We start from the raw sequence: 11,214 nt of genomic DNA on the forward strand, positions 1-11,214 counted from the left end.
AAATACAATGCAGGCGCAGTTGCATCCCGTTGTCAGCCACTTTGACACACAAAAGGTATGGGGAGGCTAGGTAGAAAAGGAGGAAACGGGAGAGAGAGCGCTCCTGCCCGCCCGCATGGTGACATGACGTTGGCGCGCCCCGTGCTCGGGGTCCGGCGGGCTCCAATCCCTTCCTGTGCGGGTGCGCGCGAGAGCCAAAGGGGGAGGGTTGAGTGCCTTTCAGTGAGTGAGTGAGGCGCTGCCGGCTGAGGTGGCGGCGGGCCTCCTTCCCCTTCCCTCTCCCTATGGCTGAGGCGCTGAGGGAAGGGTCCGGGTGTGGGGTGGTGTGTGTGGGGGTGGGGGCCATGAGCGCGGCATTCTCCGCCTCGTCCTGTACAGGCGGCTTCTTCCTCTTCCCGAGCAGCACCGGCGGCGAGCCCTGCGTGGCCATGGGGCCCGGCGAGAGCGCGGCTGGCTTCGGGGCGCTGCTCTTGCCGCTGCATCCCGTGGCCGCCTCAGGGCTTCCTTCCCCGGGCAGCGGCGGAGTGCACCCGGCGTATAAGACAACCCCCCCACTTGGAGGCATGTTTTTCAGGGCAAAAAAGTCGTCTTATACACCGGCAAATACGGTAATATTTTTTCTGGAGCTGTATAATTTTTAAATTTTTTATTATATGTACTATATTTATTAAGCTAGAGGATGTTTGACCACTACTGTATTATTTGTCATATCTCATTATTCATACTAATGTCCTATATTTTATTTTCACATTTATTTTTTAAATATCTTACGTTTTACCTATTTAGGTCCATCTTGATTTTTACAATTTTTATGTGGTTGTTGTTGGCCTGCATTGTGCTGTGTATTTGGTCACGGACCATAATAAAGCAAACTGAACTGAACTGAACTAAAGAGCCCGCAGATCAGCTGATCCATGGACACTTTAATTGGCATGTGGGAGACTGGGGGCTGCTTCTGCTGCCCACACCATGCAGGATTTGGGTGACGGGGAAGGGAGGGCAGCAATGACGAGAGTGGCAGGGAGGGAAGAGAAGTCTTCTTTTCCCTCCTTGCCTCTCTCACCCCCGCTGCCCTCCCTTCACCTCTGCTCCAATAATGCGTGGGGCCCTTTAACTCCAGGAGCGGGGAGGCTGGTGGCTGTTTCTGCCACCAACCCCACGCGCTATTTGAGTGGTGCTCTAGTAGCTGCTATTAGCGGCCTCGTGGCGCAGAGTGGTAAAGCAGCAGTACTGTGGTCTGAACTCTCTGCTTGCAACCTGAGTTTGATTCCGGTGGAAGCTGGATTCAGGTAGCCAGCCCAAGGTTGACTCACCCTTCCATCCTTCCAAGGTTGGTAAAATCAGTACTCAGCTTGCTGGGGGAAAAGTATAAAAGACTGGGGAAGGCAATGGCAAACCACCCTGTAAAAAAGTCTGCCGTGAAAACGTGAAAGTAACGTCACCCCAGAGTCGGAAACGACTGGTGCTTGGACAGGGGACCTTTCATTTTCCTGGTAGCTGCTGCCCTCCCGTCCCCTTCACCCAAATCATGTGTGGCAGTTTTAATTGATGGGAATGGGAGGGAAGCCTATGGGGTGGAGCCGCAGAGTGCCCCCTGAAAAATTTATAGGCCCCCCAACCTTCCAAATCCTGGCTATGGCCCTGAATTCAGCTCCAGATTCTGCAACTGAGGGTGAGTTAACGGGGTCACAGCCCCATGCTCAGCACATTTGTTGTGCCGCCAAACTGACAGAAGAGCAGCCACTGTTGAGCCCTAGCCCTTGAGGTTGTGTAACCAAAAGTGTTCTCTGTAGTTGTGGCGCAGAGAGGAAGAGAGTGCACTTTGCGGCGCTAAAACGCATCCTTCCTCTTCTGGTGCAGGTTTTCTTTCTCCGCTGGATCTATTCTGCTGCCGACTATCTGTCAGAATGCTGGGACAGCCTCTTCCACAGCAATTGGTATGAGTTCTGTGCTCAGAATCAAACACAGCAATTGGTATGAGTTCTGTGTTAAGAATCAAACAATGGAAGTTGAATTTGCACCTTTTTTTGGCCTTGGGTACGTGATCCATAAAACAGCCCGTGACACTTTGTGAGGGATCAGAAGGGTGCATTCCTTCAGGGGAAAAGTGGCCAGACTAGAGGAACCAAGCTCCATCTCCCTTGAGAACTTTCCCGGGTTAAAGACAGGAGAATTCAGCAGAATCAGTCCAAAGGCCTCAGCTTTCTGGAACCCAACTTTGCTATATTACCACAATTGCAAATTTTACAGAATTTGAAGGGGGGATAGGTTCGGCTTCTTAAGTTAGAGGTGTTTGATATCTCTTCCCCACTCCCCACCCCCCCAGAAACACTGCCATCTTTTTAGTTCCTGAGCCACTAATAGGCAACAGTCCTTTCTTGCGATGAGTTGTCTCTGGGAGAGCATCTCTCATCCCATCCCTTCCAAACCTCCAGCCTGCTTACTAGTTGGGTTTGGAGAGGGGAAAGCCTGAGAGGACTGATTAGGAAGCCTTCACTGCGCAGGCATCTTCTTCCATCCCTGGCCTCCCTTGCAAAGAGCAGCCGTGGTAGGAAAGGAGGTGAGTGTTGGTGTGAAGGAGCCAGCCTGTGCCCAGGAGCCAGCCAAGATGAGGTGTCAAGGTGGAGGCATGCAGCTCTTGGGCGGTCAAGAGGAGGAAGTGAGGATGTTACGAGGAAGGTGGCTTATAAAGATGCAAATGGGGACTAGTCCCTGAGTTGTTCCTGTTTCACCCTTTGGAAGCCTGGTCATTATCCTGTTTTGCGGGGGGAGTTCCCAGACCAAGCAGGGATCGGGCTGTGGGCGCCCAGTTGCGGCTGGCCTTCACTCATTGCATCTCTTGCAGGCGGGAAATGATGCCCCTCCTATCGCTCATCTTCTCAGCCCTCTTCATTCTTTTTGGGACGGTTATTATTCAGGCTTTCAGGTAAGCAGGTTATTGTTCAGGCTTTCTCCTCCGCCCCCCTCCCCTCGTTCTCTCTGTGCATTTTCGATCTCCAGTTCTGAATCGATGTTAATTTTCACTTTTCGTTGCTGTTTTGTTTTGTCCTACAGCGACTCAGGTGACGAGAGAGATTCGCCTCCTCCCAAGAAAGACGAACCCCCCTTAAAGAGCGAGAAGAATGACACAAGCTTCACAAAAGATAGCAGGTGCCCCTGAATGTTTTCCCCCATTTCTTCAGGGTACAGGCAGGGAGGCAAGAAGATACGTGTGTGAGAAGCTAAAACCGTCGGTGGTTCTGCCCAGCTCACGGTTACTGGCTTGGGTTGACTCACTGGGGTGTTTTGCTTGCCACTACAAAAGAGTCTTTCAGTTGCAAATGCTAGGATTTGAATCTGGGACTTTCTGTAGTCAGAGTGGGTGCCCTGCTACTGAAGAGCGGCCCCTTGAGCCAGTCTGGTGTAGTGGTGAAGTGCGCGGACTCTTATCTGGGAGAACCGGGTTTGATTCCCCACTCCCCCACCTGCAGCTGCTGGAATGGTATTGGGTCAGCCATCGCTATTGCAGGAGTTGTCCTTGAAAGGGTAGCTTCTGTGAGAGCCCTCTCAGCCCCACCCACCTCACAGGGTGTCTGTTGTGGGGGGAAAAGATATAGGAGATTGTAAGCCACTCTGAGTCTCTGATTCAGAGACAAGGGCGGGGTATAAATCTGCAGTCGTCTTCTTCTTGTCATCCTGGGAGATGCCTAAGCATCCATGAATATTTAGAGCATAGGTCCACTACTGTAGGCATCGTCCAGCCAGCTCCCCTTGGTCTTCCCAAGGCCTGCTAGCAGAGATTCCTTAACTAAGGGCAGTTTCACACACGCTGGGTAATGCACTTTGCAACTGGATTTTACTTTGTAAAATGGCCAGATCACTTAGAAACATAGAGTTCGAAGGGGGTCCCAAGGGTTATCCTTGGTCCAGCCCCCTTCACAATGCAGGAAATTTACAGCTACTACCCCCACCACTCCTCCCAGTGACCCTTGCTCTATGCTTTGAGGAGGACAACAAAGTCTCCAGGATTCCTGGGCCAATCTGGCCTGAAGGGAAATTCCTTGCGAACCCCAAAGTGATGCTCATTACCCTATGTGTATAAGAAAATGGCTGCAAGAGCTGAGCACTGGCTCAACCCTACCTGCCTTCCCTCTCACAATCTGCCGAAATTCAGGACTTCCGGGGGTTGGAGAATGGCAAGCTGAACTGCTTCTCTGTAGGGGAGCAGACTGGAACTTCTGTTCAGGGTACAAAAAGGCAATCCAATGCCTACTGCCTACTTTTCTCAGTTAGAGATTAGTCCAAGACATGCTTGGAAAATTCTGAGATTAACTTTGGCTTAGAGTGAGTCCCAGGTGGGGGGGCTCCTTTGAAGCTTTGAAGGGTCTCTGGAGACGAGTTGCGTACCAGCGTCTACAGAAGTTTACAGAGTCATTCAATTGACTTAAGCTTGTCAAGATCCAAACCTTCTTTGATTCTATTGAACATCTGAATTTATGAAAGACCGGAGCCATTTTGGATAACCATAGCAAAAGGTACAGATCGTTATCTTTCATTCCGGGACCAATAAAAACTGTAAAAATTAAAATTTAAAAGGTGGAAGATTGAATATAGAAGCTATTGATAAAGAAGGGGAGAAGGGGCGAAATTGGGACTGTAAAATACTTAAGGATAGTGTTAAAAAGAGAAAAGAAAATAATTGTTTTGCATACCTGTGGTTGCGGTTGGAAAGCCCCATTGTCATAGAGCTGCAGTTTTAACAGACAATACAGGAAGTATGTTACAAGCATCGTGAGATCTTTCTACCAGCGAGAACAGGAGTTGGTGGCAAGTAAAGCAGGAAGTACTCAGTGAAGAAGGGAAAATTAGGAGTCAGCCAGCCTACTCTAGGACTGAGAAATCATAGAAAAACTTCGGCAGCCATTACAAGAAGGTCAAAATTTTAAAAGTTATTTAAAAGGACTTGAGGCATTGAAAACCGTGGAACTGGTGAATTTGAACATTTGTAAGGTAAATACTATTGGACATTATTGTTAAAATTACTTTGGAAGCCTCCGGAAAAAAGTGGGGGGAAAAAGTTTAAAAAGGGACATAAAAGTCGCGACCGCCATTTTGGAAAAAATATAAACTTTAAAAAATTATATTTGAGCTTAGGAGGCTCCAGGGACGGCGATTTTAGGCTTATTGAAAAGAAGCAACATTTATTCTTTAAAACCTGATAGTTGGATTTTAATTTGGTGAGGACACTTTTTTTTAGCATTTTTGCATGTCAGACCATAAGCCAATACGTACTAGGGCTACTTCACTGGAGAAGATGCAGGAGCAATTGGATGCAGTGGAAGCAAGGATGATGAAAGGGATGAAAGAGCTAATAACTGCCTCCAAAAAGGAAATTAGAAAGGATACTGAAGATTTGAAAAAAGATATAGAGGATCTCAGAAATGAAACTCTGGTAACATCTAAAAAAGTGCAAGAAGTGGAGGGGAGAGTGAAAGCACATGATTCCACCTTGAAAAAAATACAGGAGAAAGTGGTAATACATGACTGCAAACTGATGGAAACTCAGATTCGTCTGAGAGGAGTACCTGAAGATGAACAAACTGACTTAAAGGAATATATAATGAAAATTATTGCAGAATTCCTGGAGGAAGATCTAGAAGGTACTAGGAATATGTATGATTATATGTACAGAGTTAATCCATTCTGTGCCAAAAAGAATAATTTACCAAGAGATGTGGTTGTAAAATTCATGACAAAAGAAATGGTGGGGAAGTTCATAAATAAAAATTTTGGGAAAACATTGACAGTTGAAGGCAGCAGAGTAAGAATCATGAAGGAGCTGCCAAGACAAGTATTAACTGACAGAAGGACATACAAGAAACTGACAAAAAATTACGAGACAATGAAATAAGGTATAGGTGGATACTACCAGAAGGTGTGAGTTTTGAACTTCAAGGGAAAAGGATCACAATCACAAATGCACAAGAACTGCGTAGTTTTTATGAAGAACATAAAGAATTTGAACCATGATGGATTACAAATTATTATCTTGGAATGTAAATGGATTAAATTCATCACAAAAAAGAAAGGCAACATTTCATTGGATTAAAAAGCAAAATTGTAACATAATTTGTTTGCAAGAAGTACACATTAAACAAAAGGATTATAAATTTTTAGGGAATAAACAATTGGGGCTTGAATAGTTTTCACTGGCTAAGCAGAAGAAAAGAGGAGTGATTTTTTTTATATCAAACAAGAATTGAACCCAAAATTGATTTTTAAGGACAATGATGGGAGATATGTAGCGGTGGAAATAACAGTAAATGGGAAAAAAACGTTGCTATTGGGACTGCACGCACCAAATGGAGCAAAAGATAATTTTTTAAAAGACATTACACAACAATTGGATAATGTGGCATATGAACAAATTATGATAATGGGGGATTTTAATGGAACAATTAAGAATGCATTGGATAGATCTGGGGGAAAAATAATAAAGAAAGGAAATTGCCAAAGTCCTTTTTCAAATTAGTTAAACAAGAAAATTTGGAAGATATATGGAGGAAGTTCAACCCTGAAGTGTGGGACTATACCTTTTTTTCAGCAAGACATAATAGCTTTTCAAGAATCGACATATTGTGAGGTACAACAGACTTAGGTCTTATTACAAAGAAAATAGAGATCTTACCTAAAGTAGGAGCAGATCATAATCCATTATTGTGGTCAACTAAGTTGACCCAAAAGGTGAGAAGATGGAGGCTAAATGAAGATTTACTACAAAATAAAAAAATAGTGGCATCTCTAGAGAAAGAAACTAAAGCTTTCTTCCAAATAAATGATGAGGATATTGAATTTCAAATGGTTTGGGATACATACAAAGCAGTAATGAGAGGGGTATTGATTACACTGAACAATAAAGATAAAAGAGCAAAGGAAAAACAATTGTTGGACATTCAGAATGAAATAAAGAAAAAAGAGGGAGAGCTGAGAAAGAGACCTGGGGAAAAGGAAATTATGAGGGAAATTACAATACTTCAAACACAAATGAGACATTTGTTAAATAAAGAATTGGAATGGAATCTGAAAAGATTGCAGCAGGAATCTTTTGAAGGAGCAAATAAACCTGGAAAATATTTGGCTCAGCAAATTAAAAAAAAGAGAGAGAAAATAAAATTATTAACAAAATAGTAGTTGGTTGTAAAGGAATTGTGGATCAAGAAGGAATCAAAAGAGAATTTTTTAAATATTATGCCAAATTGTTTAAAGGTTTTAAGATAAAGAGAAGATGGAAGTATATTTGAAGAAAATTAAAATAGCCCCCTTAACAGAGAATATGAAAAAAGTTTTGAATGAGCCAATTGAAAAAATAGAAATTGAAGCAGCAATTCAATGAAAATGGGGAAAGCACCTGGTCCAGATGGATATACAGCAAATTTTTTAAAAACTCTCAAAGAGGAGTTAACACCAAAGCTTCAAAAACTGATGAATGTTATAAGACTGCAGGGGAAAATATCAAATACATGGAAGGAAGCAGTAATTTCGCTGATTCCAAAAGAGGATAGAGATGTCACGAATGTAAAAAACTACAGACCAATCTCATTGTTAAATAATGACTATAAAATATATACAAGAATCTTAGCAGAACGATTTAAACAATACTTGATGAACTTTATTAAGGAGGAACAAGCAGGATTTCTTCCCAAAAGACAAATTAGGGACAACTTAAGGACTGTTGTAAATATTGTAGAATATTATGACAGACATCCAGAAAAAGAAGTCGCTTTATTTTTTGTGGATGCAGAGAAAGCTTTTGATAATTTAAACTGGGACTTTATGTTTGCAGTGATGGAAAAAATGGAATTGGGGGAAAGCTTTATAAGAATGGTGAAAGCAATATATACGGAACAGTATGCAAAACTTTGCATAAATGCGGATCTTACAGAGAATATGATAATTAGTAAGGGAACAAGACAAGGTTGCCCTCTTTCTCCATTGTTGTTTATAATGAAGTTTTGTTGATGCAAATTCAGGAAGATAAAGAAATTGAAGGTTTGAAACTAAAAGGCTTTACTTACAAATACAGAGCATTTGCAGATGATGTAATGTTTATAAATGAAAATCCTATACAAGTAACGCCATTATTACTAGCTAAGATACAAGAATATGGAGAAATCAACAAAGAGAAGTCAAAATTTTTATGCAAAAATATGCAAGGGAGTAAACAAAAACAACTGCAGGAGTTGACGGGATGCGAAGTTACCTCTAAAGTAAAGTATCTGGGTGTGGCGATTACAATGAGAAATATTGATTTATATAAAAATAATTATGAAAAGCTGTGGCATAAAATGAATGAAGATATGGTAAAATGGAATAAACTTAATTTGTCATTGCTTGGAAGAATAGCTGCAATAAAAATGAATATCTTACCAAGAATTATGTATTTGTTCCAAACTATTCCAATAGTGAAAGAAAGTAAAAAATTCAACAAATGGCAAAGTAAAATTTCAGAGTTTGTATGGGCGGGAAAGAAACCAAGAATTAAAATGAAAGTTTTAATAGATGCAAAAGAAAGAGGAGGATTTCAGCTACCAGATTTAAAGCTATACCACGAAGCAGTATGTTTAGTATGGATAAAAGAATGGGTGACTTTGTTGAATAGAAAACTTTTAGCATTGGAAGGTTATGGAAATAAATTTGGTTGGCACGCTTATGGGAAGAAAAAGATGGATGGTTTTTTCTCTCATCACTATATAAGAAGTAATTTGTTGAATACGTGGATGAAATACAGAAAATATGGAGATGAAAGGAAACCGTTGTGGATAGTGCCAGCAGAAGTAAATAAAATATCGGTGGAGACGGGGGAAGCAAGATGGTTGTCATATAATCAATTATTAAAAATACAGGGTGGCAAGATAGAGTTGAAAACAGCTGAAGAACTGAATAATAAGTATGACTGGTTCCAAATGCAACAAATAAAGAGCTTGGTGGAAAATGATATTAAAAATGAAGGAATAAGGAAAGTGCAAACTGAATTAGAAAATGTTGTGCTTGGAGATAATGAAAAGTTGATTTCAAAATTATATAAACTATTACTGAAATGGTCTACTGAAGATGAAGTAGTAAAATCTCAAATGATAAAATGGGCAATTAATGTTAATAAAGAAATTCAGATGGAAAAATGGGAATACTTGTGGAAGAACTCTATGAAAATTTCGACATGTTATAATATTAAAGAAAACTGTTATAAAATGATGTATAGGTGGTATATGACTCCTAAAAAGTTAGCAAAAATGAATAATAAGATGCCAGATAGATGTTGAAAATGCAAAAAGCATGAAGATTCTTTCTACCATATGTGGTGGACTTGTGAAAGAGCGAAACAGTTTTGGCAAATGATTCAACAAGAAATCTCTAAAACTTTGGGATATGAACTTAAGAGAACTCCAGAGACTATCCTATTGAGATTACAAATGGAGAAATTTCCAAAAGAAGATAGAACTGTAATTTGGTACTTGCTTTCAGCTGCTAGGACATTATATGTGCAGTTATGGAAGCAAGATAAAATACCAGAAAAATGGGACTGGATTGTAAAAGTCATGTCATGGAGTGAAATGGATAAATTTACAAGAATCTTGAAAGACTATGATTTAGAGGGATTTAAAAGGGACTGGGATAAATTCAGAAGATATATAGAAACAGAATGGAAAGTAAAAGGACATTGGGCTATTTTTGAGAATGCCACCTAGATTTTTAGGACAAGAAAGAAGATGAACTATAATAACTGGGTGGGACTTTATAAAGTATAATAAATGTGTTTGTTTATTTCTCAGCAAAATTATATATATAGATTTCCTTTTTTTAATTAAGATTCTTTTAAAGTTAAAAATACCTTCTGATATTAGAATTTTAGGTAATTGGCACCGGCGGAAGTCAAGATTTGGGGGGAGGGGAGGTGGGGAAAGTGTAATGTATGGGGAAGGTAGTAAGTGTTTATTAATATATATTTTTAGTATTGGATATGATTACCATATATTACCAAATAAAATTGTTTAACACACACAATCTGCTGAAATTCACAGTAAATTTACTTGCAAATGATCACTAATGTGCATTATTCAGCATGTGTGAAAATGCCCTGTCTTGAGGCAGCGTTTCAGCACAGCTAACGAACCCACCATGTTGTGTGGGGGATGACAGTTCCCACTAAAGAGGTTCCAGCCTCCTGACCAAGGAGATTAGAAGCTTGTTTATTCCAGGCTTAGTAGGAAAACCTTGTATTCTTAGCCCCAAATCAGTGTTTGAATTTAAAGCTTTTATTTAAAATAATCTATAACGATTCATGAAACAATTAAGTAAACAAGAATCACAAATGTACAGAAAACATAGGTCAGAGAGATTAAAAGTAAATGGGCATATATTTCTTAGTCTAACTAATTTGACTTTAAAATTAACTGTAATTTCTAAGATTCTCACCAGACCCTTCATAAAAAAAGGGGGGGGGCGTTCTTCCGAGTTTATGCGTTGTCTCTTCAAGACTGAAATTCCCAATTGCTGGGATAGTAAGAAAAATGTCGTTTGGTAATTTTGCACCAGAAGCAAAAAGGCCGATTCTCAGACCTGCTTTGCCTTAAGCATTCCAAAGAGCGTATTCTATTAACCTTTGATTCCACAACTTGATGGACAGATGATTTTTAGATGGCTCCCCAGTTCCTTATGGTTCATGCACAACATCCAACGTACTTCCGAAGTGCAGTTCTTCGGTAATCCCATACATTGTCTTCAATTCTTTTCAGGATTCCCAAGAAAGGCTTTGTGGAGGTGACGGAACTAACAGATATCACCTACGTGAGCAACTTGGTGCGCCTCAGGCCTGGGCACATGAACGTGGTGCTGATACTTTCAAATGCCACAAAAACGCCCCTGCTTCAGAAGTTTGCCCTGGAAGTGTACACCTTTACCGGGTGGGTACAGGACGCTTTCTGCTGCAAGCTAATTACACAGTGTGAAGAACACGGGATTGTGTTCTTCTCAAGCCTCAGGAGGAAAGAGTGCATGAGTGCATTCTTGCAACATCCTTCCCACGGAGCTAAATATTAATTCCTAAGGAGAGCTAGCCACCCCGCCCCAGTAAGACTATCACTCTGACATGTTTTCGTCCTGTTTGGGTCTTGGGGCAGAATTCTTTTCCATTCCTTGCACTCTTCAATGGCAGCCTTTTGGAGCTTTCAAGTGTGT

The 11,214-nt window shown here is 41.2% G+C and overlaps 1 protein-coding gene across 1 annotated transcript in view; it reads left to right on the forward strand.

Annotated features, from left to right (window-relative positions):
* DNAJC16 (DnaJ heat shock protein family (Hsp40) member C16) overlaps positions 1–11,214 on the forward strand; it is a 43,789-nt gene that overhangs the window by 26,416 nt on the left and 6,159 nt on the right. The window contains exons 11-14 of the mRNA XM_060258941.1: positions 1,861–1,937; positions 2,846–2,926; positions 3,055–3,150; positions 10,773–10,940. Coding sequence (XP_060114924.1) covers positions 1,861–1,937; positions 2,846–2,926; positions 3,055–3,150; positions 10,773–10,940 — 422 coding nt within the window. The remainder of the gene's footprint in view (positions 1–1,860; positions 1,938–2,845; positions 2,927–3,054; positions 3,151–10,772; positions 10,941–11,214) is intronic.

The sequence above is a fragment of the Heteronotia binoei genome, chromosome 18, assembly GCF_032191835.1.
Source record: "Heteronotia binoei isolate CCM8104 ecotype False Entrance Well chromosome 18, APGP_CSIRO_Hbin_v1, whole genome shotgun sequence".
NCBI classification, from domain to species: Eukaryota; Metazoa; Chordata; class Lepidosauria; order Squamata; family Gekkonidae; genus Heteronotia; species Heteronotia binoei.